At 36.4% G+C, this 17,458-nt stretch overlaps 1 protein-coding gene and 1 long non-coding RNA gene across 3 annotated transcripts in view; one reads left to right on the top strand and one right to left on the bottom strand.

The window, feature by feature from the left end:
- The window catches only part of EDNRA (endothelin receptor type A), a 56,510-nt gene that overhangs the window by 26,511 nt on the left and 12,541 nt on the right, over positions 1-17,458 (top strand). Inside the window, exons 3-4 of the mRNA XM_072773539.1 lie at positions 3,720-3,847; positions 16,805-17,003. Coding sequence (XP_072629640.1) covers positions 3,720-3,847; positions 16,805-17,003 — 327 coding nt within the window. The remainder of the gene's footprint in view (positions 1-3,719; positions 3,848-16,804; positions 17,004-17,458) is intronic.
- The window catches only part of LOC140603057 (uncharacterized), a 55,310-nt gene that overhangs the window by 19,436 nt on the left and 18,416 nt on the right, over positions 1-17,458 (bottom strand). Inside the window, exon 1 of one of the 2 annotated variants that reach the window (XR_012006111.1) lies at positions 6,017-15,426. The exons of the other annotated variant lie outside the window; for it this stretch is intronic. This is a non-coding gene — a long non-coding RNA (uncharacterized lncRNA). Of the gene's footprint in view, positions 1-6,016; positions 15,427-17,458 lie in introns of those variants that run through there. 2 annotated transcript variants of the gene reach the window in all.

Genomic DNA, 17,458 nt, shown 5'->3' on the forward strand with positions numbered 1-17,458 from the left:
GACTGTCTCACAGCAAAGAGTGTGGCATCTCCTCTTTAACCTGACATCTTAAATAGAACAGTATTCTCTCACTGTGTCAAATGACACAGTGCATGTGCACTGGCAGGTGCATGGTTTCTTTCAACATAGGAAATGGAAATACTGCTCTGGGATACTGATGAACAACTTTTAAATAAGAAGTAAATTACAAGATGAATGTGTTTTCAGGGCAAAATTGGCAGTATATGATTCAAAAGATGAGAATATTTTCCTGAATTAATGAGTTGGGATCATTAATTCTTTCAATACCTACTGTGTACTAGGGACCATGTGATGTCCTTGGAAGTTATAAATATGAGGGTTCATAATAGCATAGGGCCTTCTATGGCAAAAAGAAGCTATGATTCCCTGGTGCCTGATTAACCCTTTGAACCATTCCAACTTGTCAGTTTGTCAGAGTAGTTTGGTTTTTCTTTCACTGAATTGATAGTAGCTTGTTAACATTAATGAAATCAACTAGTTCCTTTGCTGTGGTCTAGATTTATCCTGTACAGCTCCTTATTTTTTCCTATCCTAGCCTAAATTCTTTCATTGATGTGCCTTTAAAAATCAAAACCTTTTAATTAGGCATTAGAACTGCTTACCAAAAAAGTACTCTAGGCAAAAAAGATCATAAAAGACTGTTAAAAGGTATTATTTCCATATGTTCCCACTTTTTTAAAGGGCATATGCTTTTATGTACAAAGGAAGTTTTCTGGAAGAAAACATTTAACAATTAACAATGGTTGCCTTTGGGAAGAGAGTTTAGGGGCCTTGATTGGAAGGGAGATTTGCTTTTCATTATATGTTTTTATACAGATTAATTTTTTACCATTTTAAATACTGTTTTCAATTTTAAGTGCTAGTAAAGAACAGAAAGGATGAATTCCCAGTAGTCTTTCAGAAGTTCTAAAATATCTCTTCTAAATAAAAGAAAAACAGAACAACACTCTATGCCTCTTTGATTCCCTCTTTCTTTTGTATATGCTTTATTGCTAAAACAGAGTATGCTGAGACTTGGAATATAAAATTACTCCTACACTGGTTCTATGAAGAAAGAGATTAGCAAGCAGGACCTACCTGAGATTGGATGGGAGCTAGGAAGAAGTTACCCCAGGCAGTGGCCTAATTTCCCCCGGCTGCATTAGGACAGTTACTATCCATATATCCTTTCAAAATAAAGAGGATAGATTGGAAATGTCTCACTGTGATTGTCCAGAAATTTCCTCCAATTATTTCTTTTTTTATTTTTTTAAGATTCACTTGTTTACTTGCAACAGAGAATACAAGCAGTGGGAGGGGCAGAGGGGACAAGGAGAGAGAATCTCAAGTAGACTGTGCTGAGTATGGAGCCCCACTGAGGGCTTTATCTCAAAACCCCAACTGAGCCACCCAGGTACGCCCCTCCAGTGCTTTCTTTCCTTTCCCTTTGTCTTTAATTCCCAAGAAGAATCAATGCTCACTCCTGGGGAAAGGAAAAATAACAAAACTCTACTTATGCCAAAAAATAACAAAACTCTACATAATATCTTTTTGGTGCCCACCAATTCTATATCTTTCCCTTTAGTCCTTCCTCTGCATCTAACCTTAGTTGAAAGCTTTGGCAAGCATGAAAAAGGAAAAAAAAAATTCAATTGCAATTGGAAAGGCCTGAAACAATAGATGCTCAGTTGTGGTTTTTTCTGGATCATTTTTCTTAGCATTTGTCATTTAGACCCTCATAGGACTTCAGAGTCTCCCTTATTAAGCAATAAACATCTTTTTTTCTCATTATTGTATGTGTGAATTAGGAAATCCATCCACGTGGATTTCAGGATCCTCTGTTTCTGAAATGAACCAACTGTAACAGCTCAATCATTCCAAAGCATATCTTGCAACAATCCTTAGGCATTTTTTTTTTCCTTAGGCATTTTATTCACCTCTCTGTGAAACTTACATTTGTGGGACAAAATACTAAATTCTCATTCTATAAAAAGTAGTTTTCAGGTTTTCTTCTCTTTATGGAGGGAGATTCATCTCAGAAATAGTGTTTTATATCTTTACTTGCATCAAGCATTAACAACCAGCAATCAGCAGTGGTATCATTATTTGTTAGTTTCATGAAAATTGTCAGGAGTTTAGTGCAGGGTTCCTGTGAAAAACCCACCAATTGTCCTTGGACAAAAGTTTATGCAGAAATTATGAGGAGATACTAACCAAGACTCGTTAGAGTGCAAGGGAAAAAAAAAGAGAGATGAGAGGCAGAATTGGATTCCTCAATTCAAAGGTCCTTTCAGAAAACTATTTAAAAGAATGGAAAATATACAAGAAACAAACTGAAAGCTGCTAAAGGAGAGGTGGGTAAGGGATTGGGTTATTGCCTGATTGGCATTAAAGACAGCACTTGGAATGAGCACTGGATCTTGTCTGCAGCTGATGAATCACTAAATTCTACCCCTGAAATGAATAATACATTATATGTTAATTAAATTGAATTTAAATGTAAACATTTTTTTAAAAAAGAAAGGGAAATATGTCTGAAGACTAAAAAGAGAATTTCTGAAATAAACCATACAAGGTTTTAGCCATAAAAATAGAATTTTAGAGAGCCCTACACTACTAAATTCTCAAAATGAGTATTATGTTGATGACCACATTGGCCATGAAATTAAACCTCACATAATCTTTTAGATAGGTCAGAACAGAAATTCAAAGCTCAACTCAGATCTACTCAGGCAATAGGTACTTTGCAGAAGAAGAAAAAAAAAGACAGGTTCATCAAGTTAGTTGGATAGTGTTTCCTATTGAGTGGAATAGATTTCAATTCGTCACTAAGCAAAACTTAGAAAAGGAATCAATACCATTTTTACCCTTGAAAAGGCATCATGAATTCAGCACGGATGTCCCTTTTTGGTAGCTGAGCTGTTATTTAAGCCCATGCTCCAGGTATAATACCTAATTAGATAAATATCAGCAACTCACAGGGGTCTTTGTGTTCCTGCTACTTACTGGAGCCACTAGAGGGTATCCATCCATTCCTTCCAGTAAAGGTTATAAATTGTCAACATGGAAGACTAGATTTTCCTGCAAATGCTACAAACAGAACACAGTAACCATGTTTCTGTATGATAAAGGGAAGTTTAAGTCTAAATAAAGAAAGGCCACTTAGGACACGCCTGGTGAAGCAGTCAGCCCCATATGCACAGAGGAAAAGCTAAGTTCAAAATTAGGATGTTAAGCACCTAAGTCAGTACATTCCTAAACCACTTCCTTTTTCCAGGATTCATCATAACCTCGCATTCAGAGCCTGTGCTGCTTGTCAGGAGATAATATAATCCTCTGATGCTACTACTTGAAAGTTAGCTTTATTCATGGTTTAGTAAAAATAGATAAGAGATGACTGCTGTGTCTCTGTCAAGCTGTCACCCCAACCCTAACCTTTTGCTGCTCTCTGAAAAGTAGGCAGTATGACTACTTCACATAAGATCAAAGGTTCATCTCTTCTGTTAGTATATTTATCATTCTTTACATTTTTCCAGATTAAAAAAAAATTGCTAAGGCTTTAAAATATTTTTAAAAATGATAATAATGCTGTATTGCTGCCATGCTAACTGGAAAGTATAATGAACAAGTTAGAAGTTCAGAAGATAATTAGAATTTTAAGTGTCCATGTATTCCATGCCAGCTCTGTTGTTTCTTACCACAATGTCTCCTTTTTTCAGCTTCTGGCGGGGCGCTGGCCTTTTGATCACAATGACTTTGGCGTATTTCTTTGCAAACTGTTCCCCTTTTTGCAAAAGTCCTCGGTGGGGATCACCGTCCTCAATCTCTGCGCTCTCAGTGTTGACAGGTAACTCGTGGTTCTTTCCCTCTACTCTTATTAGGTTTAGAAAAGCATTTTTCTCAAAAAGAGAAGTCAAGGAGCCTTGAGAGTTGGTGTCCAGGACAGTTGGTGTCCAGGACAGTTGTTAATTAGTTTCAAGTGAATTAAAATATTAACAATCTAGCCCTACTGTTTAGAATCACTTTACACATTTGCTAATCATCAACCATCTTTTAGCTCAGGTAATTTGTATCTAGAGCATTTTGCCAGTTATAGCCATTTGGCACCCAATGGCAACAAAGGAAAAATGAACATATTAGATGGAAAGAACTTTGGAAAAGGAGATTTTAGGACATGCAAGTCCTATATTTTCAATGATAGATTCCTCATTAGGAAAAAGAAGATACCATTCAATTATATGTATAATACTTGATTACCTGAACTGAGTGTGAATATATAATATTGTTATATTCTTCTCTATGTGTCTTTGAATGCCTGAAACTTTTTATAATTTTTAAAAAGAGGGCAACAACAGAAGCACTCCTTGATCAGATTCTGGAAACCCCATCAAGTATCACTAAGTTTTGGGGCACCTGTGTGGCTCAGTCGGTTAATCGTCTGCCTTTAGCTCAGGTCATGATCCCAGGGTCTTAGGATCGAGCCCTATGTCAGGCTCCCTGCTCAGTGGGAAGCCTGCTTCTGCCACTCCCTCTGCTTGTGCTCTCTCTCTGTCAAATAAATAAAATCTTAAAAAAAAAAAAAAAGTATCTCTAAGTCTTTCTAGAATTCTCCCCAAACAGGGCTGTCAAGTCTTCTCTAAAGGAGTCCTTCTAGATGGTATTTTCTGCACCTCCTAACTTTGACAGCAGGAACTATAAAGAATGAAGTTAGGATCTTTATAACACATTCTGTGGTGTTCCTTTATATTGACTATTGTCCTATGCAAATTGTTCTTTAATGTCCTATTTAATTGATTTACTACCCTTTGGAAGAGGTTTCCCTTTTCTCTCTCACACTCTGGCAATCATTCTGTCAAAACACCTGAGTCCCATCATCATAGAAATAAAAGACTCCCTTTCTTAAAGAACATTGAAGTCTTTACAGACATTCTGTTATTTATCATCTGCAAATAATTTGGGGGCCAAATTGTTATTGTTAAAGCATAAAACTATTCATTCCATTAGTAGGTGAAAATTATAATGGCATCCTTGTCATGAATGTATGCCTGTAGTAACTGAAGCATAAAACAAAATGTTTAGCAGTGTTATTAAAAATAAGTGTATTGCAAAAAAAAAAGTGTATTGCTGAAATGACAACACACAAAAACTTTCTTTAGCAGTTTAAAATGTAGTGATGCCATTGACAAAAATGCTGCCACTGCAGTGGTAAACACAAAGATCGGAGAGCATTTCCCCCTCAGTAGTAGGATACTCGGTAGTTCCAAGGAAAATCTGCGGTCTGTATACTTTTCTTCTGCATCATATCAGACAGTGAGGGCTGCTGTTTTAACACATTTACTTAGTGTAAGTGGCCACTGTATCATTTCCATTTGATGAAATAATAGACTATGTTACTTGTGGCCATGTCCTAAAAAACTGAGTAAGCATTTATAATCTGAATTTTATTCACTAATGAATTCTCACTCTACTCTTCTTATTCCCAGCATCCCAATAACACCATTTCATCTTGGAAATGTACTCAAGTGTTGTAGTATCTAAAAAAAAAAAAAAGCATTTAAATTATGTCTGTGACATTACTAATAATGTGTAAAAATTTTTTAGACACTTTTTTTTAAAGATTTTATTATTTATTCGTGAGAGACACAGAGTGAGAGGCAGAGACACAGGCAGAGGAAGAAGCAGGCTCCATGCAGGGAGCCCGATGTGGGACTCAATCCCAGGACCTGGGATCTCTCCCTGGGCCAAAGGTAGGCGCTATACCACTGAGCCACCCAGGCGTCCCATGTGTAAAATTTTTCCTGTATTTATCAAGTTGTATATTTAGAGATGTAGCTATGTATTCTTATTACAATATCCAATTAAATTTTTAATTATAACTCTAAAATCCATGTGGGGAAAATAAATTAAATAATTATGATAGTTAAAAAAATATGTTTCCTAAATGCATACTCTTTCTATATAATAGTGTTAAATATTATAAAGCTATAGTATTTTAAACAGTATGGCACAGGGGTACCTGGGTGGCTCAGTCAGTTACGTGCCTGACTCTGGATTTCAGCTCAGGTCATGATCTCATGGGGTGGAGCCTTGCACTGGGCTCTGCGCTGTGCATGGAGCCTGCTTGGGTTTCTCTCTCCCTCTGCCCCTCTCTCTGTTCCCTCTCCCTCATCTAAAGAAAAAAAAATATATATATATATGGCACATACATATAAATATACTGAGAAATAAATGGGAAAGCCAAAAACAGGTGTTATAGTATATGAGAATGTAATATAGGCACGTCACTTTGACTACAACGGGAAAAGGAAAGATCATCAATAAATAGTGCCATTTAGCCATCTGGGGAAAAAAGCATGTTAAAGTCTTTTCATTTACTATGTATCAATAATAATATTTATAATAATTACCACTCATTGAGTCTTAGTATGTACTGAGCCCTGTTAAAAATATTTTACAGAAGTTATTGTCCTTAGTCCTTATGACACCACCTTGTGATGGTACTGTAATGACCCTCGCTTTACAGATGAGGGAGCCAAGGTTGGAAGAGGATAACCAAGGCCACTTGGCAACCAAATGTCGGAGCCAGTAATCAATTGTAAGTGGTCTGCCTTGTAAACCACTATTCTCCAGCATGTAAAAACTCAAGCCATATAGAAGAAAACAGACTAATATCTCTTTGATCACTTAAAAAGTGATCCTTCAAAAAGATGATAGAAATTCTGAATATAATTATAAAAGGGTTTCAGGACATAATATTTTAAAACATGAAGATCAAACATTCATAAATTTAAAAAAACAAATAAAGTAAGAAGCTGGGGGAAATATTTGCAGCAAATACCTGTTACAAAAGCTACAACATGTTAACATTCTTGGTAATTAAAGAGGCCATACAAATAATAATTAAAATCATAAGACTTCCATATAAAAAGAGCATGAATATAAAAATACCAAAGAAGACATTTAAATGACTAATTAACGTATGAAGGATGTTCATATAATCAAAGAAATTCTAATTAAGAACATGTTTCTCAATATCTGGTGGGAGTAGAGATTTAAACAGCCCTTCAGGAAGATAAAATGCTACAAATGCTTTTTGCCTTCTGACCCAATAATGACAATTTTTAGGATTGATTCTAGGAAAACAATCCAAAATTTGAACAGAGACTTCATGCACAAAGAGGTGCTTTACAAGATTATTTACAGGAAAATACAGCAATTTTATTGCCCCATATTAGGCCAGTGGATCAGGAGGTTAAATATAGTTGACATGTGTAGGTATATGAATATAAAATTCCTTGAAGGAAACATGACCAATATTAGTAGTAGTTATATCTAGGGATGGGGTGATGGGTGTTTAAAATGTTCTCCTATGAGTAGAAAAAAAAAAAACTCTGAAAGTATGTTTCCTTTTTAAGCTACTAACCATTTTCCTTATTCACTCTATGCCGTTTTATAGATTTTATTTTTCTCATTTATGCAGCTTATTCCTATGAGCTGTGTTCCATAGCAAGACTAATTTTCTATGGACAGGAGCTCTAAAGCTCAGGCATATACAGGCACATAAACATGAACACAAAAGCTCGTGTACATGGAGAAATACATGTACATGCCCAGCCCAGAGTTACCCTTATCCCTTTTGTTGCCTTTACAATAACACCATCATATTTGAGAAAATACCACTTTATTAAAAAATTAAACTTTGCCCAAAGGCTTTAAAAACCAGGATGATAATAAGCTCTGGGAAAGAGGAACCCAGCATCCTAAAAGAATATTACACCTCTGAGGAAACATCCAGCCAAAAGCCATAAGCCAAGTAAGATCAGGATATGACAAAAAAGAATGAGAAACAGAATGAGACTAGGACAATTCTTGTTCCCTATAAATAATAAAATATTTTTAAGACATTCAAGTATAATTCCCTGAGAGGCATTGATAAAAAGAGAACCCAAAAGAGAAGAAAGAACTCATCATCAGGAAATGCAAATCAAAACCATGATGAAATAACACCTCACACCTGTCAGGATGGTTAGTATCAAAAAGACAAGAGACAACAGGTATTGGCGAGGATGCAGAAAAAAAGGAACCCTGTGCAGTGTTGGTGGGAATGCAAACTGGTGTAGCCACTGTGGAAAACAGTAGGAAGTTCCTCAAAAAAGTTAAAAATAGATTTACCATATGATCTAATCATTCCACTTCTGGGTATTTATCCAAAGAAAATGAAGACACTAATTTGAAAAGATACATGCAGCCCTATGTTTATTGCCACATTATTCATAATAGCCAAAATGTGGAAAAAACTCAAGTGTCTATCCATGGATGAATGGATAGAGAAGATGTGGTATATATAAACAATGGAATATTATTCAGGTGTAAGAAAGAATGGATCTTGCCATTTGTGACAACATGGATGGTCTTTGAGGACATATGTTAAGTAAGTGAGACAGAGAAAGACAAATACTTATGATCTCATTTATATGTAGAATCTAAATAACAAAACAAGCAAAACAAAGCAAAAAACAAGCTCATAGATACAGATTAGTGGTTGCCAAAAGGCAGGGTGGTGGGGGCAAAATGGCTGTGGGGGAGGTCAAAAGGTACAAACTACCAGTTTTAAAATAAATGTCATGGGATGTGTTGTACAGCATGATGACTCTAGTTAATACTGTAATACATATTTCAAAATTGCTAAGGAAGTAAATCTCCAAAGTCCTCATCACACACACAATTCTGTAACCATGTGTGGTAAGGGATATTAATGATTATTTTGGTGATCATTTCACAACATACACAAATACTGAATCATTGTGTTGTACACCTGAAACTAATATAATGTTTTGCGTCAATTATACCCCAATAAAAATAAATAAATAAATGCTTTAAAAAGAGAGAAGAAAGAATTTGCTTGGTTTGGTAAGCAATGTAGGCAAATTGTCATCCTTGTGATATATTTTCTTGTTACAAAATTCAGAATATATTTTGTGAATCGTATTATGTGGCCTGGGTATGGTGGTCCCTTTTAATATTTTATAGAAGTCTATGTACTAAATTATTTGCCAAAAAAAATTTTAAGGCACCTATTCCTTAGTAACATACTTCATAATAAATTATCCCTAGATTGAGAAATATAATTCATAATTTAGTTTCACAGGGGTTCAGGCAGGAAGGGGATGATGGACAGATGTTAAGAATTAGGCCTGGCTATTGTCCCTTAGGAGTCTTCACACTTGTGAAGATACCAACCTGAGGACAAGGGAGAAGGAAATACATAATGAGGGTATTTAGGCTACCTATTTAGGGATTCCTAAATAATCTAAATTGTCAAAACCCTCTGCCCTCTCTTTCATCCTTGGAGGAATCTCAATGAACCATTTTGCACAATTTCTCCACAGTAGAAACTCTACCTGTCATGGAGTGGGTTGGGCGTGGAAGGGATGGAGGGATTTGGTCATAGGTTCCCACGTCAGGTGTATGTTCACCTCACCTCACCACCACTCCCCACTCCTGTCTCATGCATGGAGAAAAACAAACTAAATGTTCAATCATGATTTATCAGTTATATATTTGATGAAATGTTCTTCCTTTGAAAAAGGAAAAAATGGCATCAAGTGTCTATTTCATTAAGACTTGGGCTCAGTTTTAGATCAAGATGATGAGCCATTTTAAAATTCTACTCCCACAAAAATTTGCCTTAATTCAGAAGGTTTTCCTTGGTAATAAATTCAACATTCTTTGTTGCCTGGGTCCATTCTCTGTTATTTTTACATTTCAGTTGGTGCTGACTCTAAACTTTGGGACCTGAATGTAGGGAATCTATTTTGACATAGTTCTATTTCAAAAGCTTTCACACTAGAGAGTGAATCATTAACACTTAACTCCAGAAGATAAGATACCATTTGCTTTGAGTCTTGGTTTGGTTGCATTATATTCTACTAAAAATAAGACAATCCCTCTTTATTTATTTACTTATTTATTTTAGAAAATCCAGTCTTTAAAAAAATAAAAATAAACAAGAGGGAAATTGGAGCCTGTTACTAAACAATTGCAGTTTGGGAATCCCTGCCTTCCTCTTCTGAGCTGGATGAATCAATACGGTTCAGGAAGAGTTCCCATGATTTTTTTAAAATATATTTTAAATATAATTATCTCTCATTTCAGAGTTGTTACTTTTGAGAGAAACTATATATCCAAGTTCTATATAATTTCTTTATTACTTTATTGGTTATTCAATGAATATGGAATACTGAAAAATGAAACAAAAAATCTAACTGTCCCATTTCAGCTTTTAATCTGAATAAGGTTAACAAGAGAGTAATAGGATGCCCATGACTGTCCTGGAAAAAAGGAGCTTTCATTGTTAAATCAACTATGGACTTGCCTCTGCTCTATCTTCTCACTGATTCCTCCTCAAATCTAACTTTTACTGATTTTTGACTCGGCATCATCACTTAAGGAAAAAGTAAAACAGGGCACCTGGGTGGCTCAGTCAGTTAAGCATCTACCTTCTGCTCAGGTCATGATCCCAGGGTCCTGGGATGGAGCCCTGCATCAGGCTCCCTGCTCCGAGGAGAGTCTGCTTCTCACTCTCCCTCTGCCCCTCCGTGTGTTCTCTCTCTCTCTCTCTCTCTCTCTCAAATAAATAAAATCTTTAAGAAAGAAAATGATAAAACAGGAATTTCAGAAAAGACTGAGGAAATTTATAAACAATTTTGATCCCTATTCAGTGAAATTTCAGCTTTATCAGTGAAATTTTTTTTAATGCTAAAGCAATACACTTCTAACATAAATAAATTTTTCCCAATAAAATAAGAATAACCCGCTATTACCAACAATTAAAATACTTATTTTTGCATGCCATAAGTGACACACTTCACGTTACTTTAGGTTTTCTTGGGGGGGAAAAAAAAAGAAGGGGCAGAATGGGAGGGGAATTCAGTGCTGTTCTTTGTAAAGTTAACTGTCATGTTTAAAGTGGAAAATGACGGGGTCAGACCAGTAAAAAAAAGGTCTGAGTACAGATCTAACTTGTAGTTAAAAACTGCCTGGGGAAGGAGGCTGTAAAAAGATAAAACTCTTTTAACAACTGCTCCAGCAATGATGTATAATCAGATACCTGGAAAAGTTGCAGAGACCCATTAAAAAGACAGTTTTGTTTGATAAGCCTCAGACTCAAAAGCCAGTATCAGTTCATCCCAGCATTTCAAATAATTGCTCAGTGGTCTCTACGATGTTCTCAAAGGTTTATCCTAAATCCAGAGACATGACAGTGGTTTTCTGGAAAACTTCATTTTTAGAGTCAGACTTGGTTTCTCCTTATTCTCCCAGTGTTAGGATTTCCTTTTGCTGCATGACAATAAGGAAGACATGAAAGAATAGCGGAGCCAGAACAGAGAACCCAGGGACAGGACAGAGACAAAGCCAAACCCTGACTGTAAGGCAACTCGGGATCTCATTTGGGGCCTGTGCTCCATTGCACATAGTTACCTGTTCTTTTATCTTAATTCCATTGACAAGATCAAGCGACTGGTTAATTTCGCTACCTTATTTTTCTTTGATACCAATCTACCCCAAAACTTAAAACAACCACCATTTTATTATCTTACCATATGGTAGGGTAGGAATTTGGGCAATTCTTCTGCAGCTTGTCACTTCGAGTGGGTATTTTGGTGGATTTCAGCTTGTGGCTAAGCTTGGCTCTTGAGACCAAGACACATGACTATCCCATTGGCAAGAACAGTGGTAAGTCTGAGCTCTGCGGAGCCTAACTCCCTCTTCTGGAGTCTAGCACCTCTCAACATGTTGTCTGAGGCAGGCGTAAGGCTCCAGGGTGGAGCTGCTGCTCTGCTCAGAGGCCAGGACTGAAACCCATAAAGCATCTTTCCAGCTCTACTGAGTCGGTCCAAGTAGTCACAGGCCAGCCCAATTGAAAGACTCAGTTGAAGAAATGTGAAAGAACTCACTACTGTCTTTCAATCCACCATGCCTGCTTTCTCTGTAAAATTCTTCCTGCTGACATTTTGCCTCCAAACCTCTGTATGGCAGTTGGTTTGTCTATCACATAAAAGACATAAACAAACATTATAAATGATTGCACCTGCTGTTAGTTAAAAATGTGCATAGGTAAGGATACAAGCAGCTTTGCTTAATGGAAATGGCATAAGTGAAGGAAAAATAATAAATTCCAATGTAGGCAAGTATTGGTAGACACTTGATAGAAACTTTTTTAAAGTACTTCAGTTACCTTTTTGTTCTCTTGATTCGATAATCCCACTCAAGATAATTAATCTAGGAAAATCATTCAAAAAAAGAAAAAAATTATGTGTACAAACATATTTATAGATGTGTTATTCACATCCTTGAAACCCTAGAATTGATGTGAATTTAGGAGAAATACTTAAGTTAACTATATCAATATCCAGTTATATTGTGTAGCTATTAAGTTAATAAATGCCATGCTTCTGTAGAAGCATAAGGGCATTTTTTTAAAGGATTTATTTATTTATTTGAGAAGGAGAGAGCATAAGCAGGGGGAGGGACAAAGAGGGAGGGAAAGAATCTCAAGCAGACTCCCTGCTGAGCATGGAGCTGACATGGGGCTGGATCCCAGAACTCTGAGATCATGATCTGAGCCAAAATCAAGAGTCAGATGTTTAACCGACTGCCACCCAGGTGCCCCTAGGGGCATTTTTTACAATGAAAACTGGATAAAACTAAAATTAAAATTGTAATTGATATGATTGTAATATACCTAGATTATGCTTATGAGAATAGAAATGGGTGAAGAAGAAATAAAAATAAACTTTGTTGAAGTAGTATCTTTTGAATTTGTTTTATTTTATGTTGTTTTAAAGCACATTCAGTAATAAATAGTTTAAAATTTAGTGACCCCATCCTAGACCATACCTCAGAAGTTCAAGAACATGCATTAAATGTCTTTGGCCTTGAAAACATATAAAAATCTATTTATAGACACATACAGTAACAAACATCTTTACATAAATAAAACATGTAATTTATACTTTTATTTTGGCATATCACATGACAGGGTACAAGGTGATGTCATGGGAAAAGACTCCCCTGGGAGCTGGCACAACAGAGCCCTGGTCCAGGCTCCCCACATTCACAGGAGACTGGAGGATATAGTACGACTCCAATCATCAGGCTCCCAACTAGTAGAACATGAAGGGGAGAAAGAGCCACCCAAGGATCCCTCGTGGTTTTTTAATTATTTGATGCCAGGATTCTAAAAGTATTAGCTTTTTATCTGTTGCCTAGTCAGGGATAGCTTGAACTATAAGATAATGCTTGAATGATGCAGGGCCAGGAAGCAGAGACACTTACTTCAACAGATACTGATTTGGCACCTATTGTTCTATGTATTATGACCAACATGTAAAACATCTGCCCTCATGGAGCTTCCATTGTAAAGAAAGGGTGGACATAGGCAATAAACAGAACAAATAAAATATTCTATTGGTCACATGGTAGTAAGTACTATGGAGAAAAATAAATTGGAGTGAGCAGGTCAAAGTAAGAGTGGAGGGGATTCTAGCAATTTCAAACAGCACATTCAGGGAAGACCCTGTGGAAAGATATAACTGAACAAAGAAGGAGACGAGGAAGCAGCTCTGAGGACACCAGCAGGCATCCTCACTGGGGTGGGAAGCCACTGAGATATTTGAACAGAGGGATGACATGATGGACTTAACGAGCTAACAGGCTCACTCTGGCTGCTGTGTTTAGGGTAGAGTACAGTAGGACAACGTGGATGCAGGGAGACCAGTTCGGAAGCTACTATAATAATCCAGGTGGGAGGGTCACAGGAGAGATGGTGAGAGGTGGCTGCATTTGGATGTATGGTGAAAGGAAGAAGTTACAGGGTTTGCTAAAGAATTGGATTTGTGGTAATGAAGAGAAAAAGAGGAGTGAAAGCTAACTTCAAATTCTGGGTCTGAGATGGTAAAGACAGGAGAGACGGTAGGATAGAGGGGGTCATGGAAGAGGACCAGGAGTCTGCCTTGGGTGAGTCCCAATGCCTACTGGATATCAAGTGGCCATCTCAGTTAAGCAGTTGAATAGACAAGTCTGGAACTAGAGATGAGGTTTGAGACTAGAGTTACAAATTTGGGAATTAATTATCAGTATATAGAAATTTTAAATGATATTGAAGCCATGGACTGGATGGATCACTAAAAGAAACTGTGTCAATAGAATGGAAAAGAGATCCAAAGACTAGGAAGGAATCCAACGCTAAGAGTTTGAGACTTGAGCAGGATCCAGCCAAGGAGATGAGATGGAGTGGCCAGTCTTATCAGCTGAAGAAAATCCAGGAGAATGTAGTAGAAGCCAAGTGAAGAAGGCATTTCAAAAAGGAGACATCATTTCTGGAATATCAGTTGTTAGTGGTTGATTCTGCACTTGCAGAATTTCTATGGCAAGTGAGGATGTCATATGTATACACCAACTCCATTGAAGGATGTTTCTAATCACACCTAGTAAGGATAACATATTTGCATATATGTATGTTGTATCATAATGTTCGAAATAGAAATCATTTTTGGAACATTCCAGTATTTCTTATTTTCCATACATTTCCCCACCTCCATCACCACAAATGATTGTTTCTAATTGCTCTTTTGGTTGTTGTCTCATCTCATGGAAATGTTATCAAAATCAATGTGCTTACAAATGAAAAATAATATAATTCTCGGTCATATGGGTTTGCTATACAACACACTAAAAATCACTTCTATTTATTTAGAAATGTTGAATTTACATTAGATTATAGATGTGTGGTATTCTGGGAACTCGTGGCACATTGTAAAATGAAGCTGCTCTGTGAATGTATTCATTATAAGAACATGTTGACCACATTTTCTTACTCAAACCACCTTCTATTCCAGTCCTTCCTAAGAAATCTGGCTTTCTTACTTCCTTAGGAGATAAAGCATTTTATTTAAATCACCTTTCCTAATAGTTGATCTAAGAGAAGAGGGAAAAGAAATAGATATAATTCATTGACAGCCTCAGGATATAGACATCCTGTCTCCATTCCTTTTAGCTTTTACTGGACATCAGGCTGCCATTCTAATAAGGCAACAAAGAAAAGTAAACAGAAATGAAAAGCAAAATAAATAGCAATCTTTATCCCACTGGAAATAACCATAAATCTGCAAATGCAACCTTGGCTATAGTGTGAGAGGATTTTCTTGGTCTGTTTGCATAGCTGTATTTTATTCTATTCTGAACTCATCTGGACTCTTTTTAAAGATTCTTATTGTAAAAAAAAAAAAAGATTCTATTGTACAACAATCTTATTTACCCTCAAAATCTTTTGCAAAATACATTTCTCCAGCAAATCATGCTATATCTATGCCCTGTGGCATCATCATGCATACCAAAACTATAGGTTCTAACCTATAGTGAAGAACAAGGTAGCATAATTCCTAAGACTTGTGTTTTAATAGGTTTACTGAGACCGAACACTAAATAGAAGTGATAGGGACAGCTTGTCCTGGCTTTGTCCTGACAAATCTTTGACACTAAGTCACACATCCTACAAACCCATGTGCACCTTTCCCCACTACCTTGGTCTATTTTACAGTCTTCTTCTGGCACTATCTAATGAAAGCTATAAAAGGAGAATGTTTCCTTTCCATTACAACAGCAAAAAACATTCCAAGAATGAAGCCACAAAAATACCATACCACGTCACAGGTCCCATCTTAATAGTAGATCTAAAAGTAGTTAGCACCAGACCATAACATCAGGTCAAAGCAGAATTTCTGAAACCAAACTTTACTTAGACTTAACATCAAAATGTGATTATTATCACAAAAAAAATATTGAAGTAAAAAATAAACAATTTGTTAAACCAGTTTGTTTTTTGATTGACCTAATTGTTCTGTTACATTTATGTTTTATATTTTTGTATAAACTGTTCTTTTCTATTAGGTTGTAAACCCCAAAGATTAGGAATCAAAGTATCTTTAACTCCATTTTATCTATTCTAGCACAGGACCATAATGGAAGAGATATAGTCATTCTTTGATATTTACCAGAAATATTTACCTACTAAAACTGTCACCTGGTATAAGCCCACTCTGCCAGGTATACAGTGAGAGTAGAAAAAAAAGAGAAGATGATGGGTTACCAATGGTTACTATACAGTTAAAGATATCTAGATCCACCTCATAGATAATGTTTCAAGTTTTCTTTTTTTTTATTTAAATTCTAGTTAGTTAACGTACATACAGTGCAATGTTGTTTCTGGAGTAGAACTCAGTGGTTCATCACTTACATACAACATCCAGTGCTCATCACAAAAAGTGCCCTTCTTAATACCCATCACCCATCTAGCCCATCCCCCATCTACTTCCCTCAAGTTTCTTTTTGAATATATAAAGGAAGAATAAGATATTACTTTAACAAGTAACAGAAGCTTTCACTACTCTTTCAATCATTCAGTTTTTTTCCCCCAGCTTAAAAAAAAAAAAAAAAACATGAGCAAATCTCTCTGATTCTACTACATTATAAACTGTCACCAGATTTTGCTGAACTCCAATTGAAGATCCAAACTTAGGCCTGCTGGGCAACTGATTCTCAAAGGGGTAGAATTCTTAACGGTTCCACTTATTTTTCATATCAGAACTCAAAGAAAGTTCCTAAAAAGCCAATGATTTGCCACTGCCCAAGGGGAAGATCTTCCCAGCATTTCTAATTTCTTCAATTGAAATAAATTTTAAATTTCCTAATGGCTGTGTTCCACCACCACAATCCTTTTTTTTTTTTTTTTTTTTTTTTTCAGGTACAGAGCAGTTGCCTCCTGGAGTCGTGTCCAGGGAATTGGGATTCCCTTGATCACTGCTATTGAGATAGTCTCCATCTGGATTCTTTCTTTTATCCTGGCCATCCCTGAAGCTATCGGTTTCGTCATGGTGCCCTTTGAATATAAGGGTGAACAGCACAAAACCTGTATGCTCAATGCCACATCAAAATTCATGGAGGTACGGAAAGTATAAAGGGAATTAAATGGCGGGAAGAGGAGGTCTTCATTTATACTTTACCATCACCAAGACTTGATATTTCGACAATGCCCAATGGGGTTTACTCCTCTTAATTCAGGCATGTAATCTTTTTTTTTTTTTTTCAGGCATGTAATCTTTAGCTGCATGAAAAGTACATGTTACAGGAGAGTTTAGCTTCTTGAATAAAACAAGACCCCACTGGGTGGTTCAGTGGTTCGGCATCTGCCTCTGGCTCAGGTTGTCATCCCAGGGTCCCAGGATCGAGTTCTGCATCACACTACCTGCAGAAAGCCTGCTTCTCCCCCTGCCTGTCTCTGCGTCTCTCTGTTTGTCTCTTATGGATAAATAGATAACATCTTAAAAAAAAGAAAACTATTTTTCACTTTTATAGCACAATTGTAGACACAATTGTTGTTCTACATCAAACAACTCAG

The sequence above is a fragment of the Canis lupus genome, chromosome 13 (assembly GCF_048164855.1).
Source record: "Canis lupus baileyi chromosome 13, mCanLup2.hap1, whole genome shotgun sequence".
Taxonomy (NCBI): domain Eukaryota; kingdom Metazoa; phylum Chordata; class Mammalia; order Carnivora; family Canidae; genus Canis; species Canis lupus.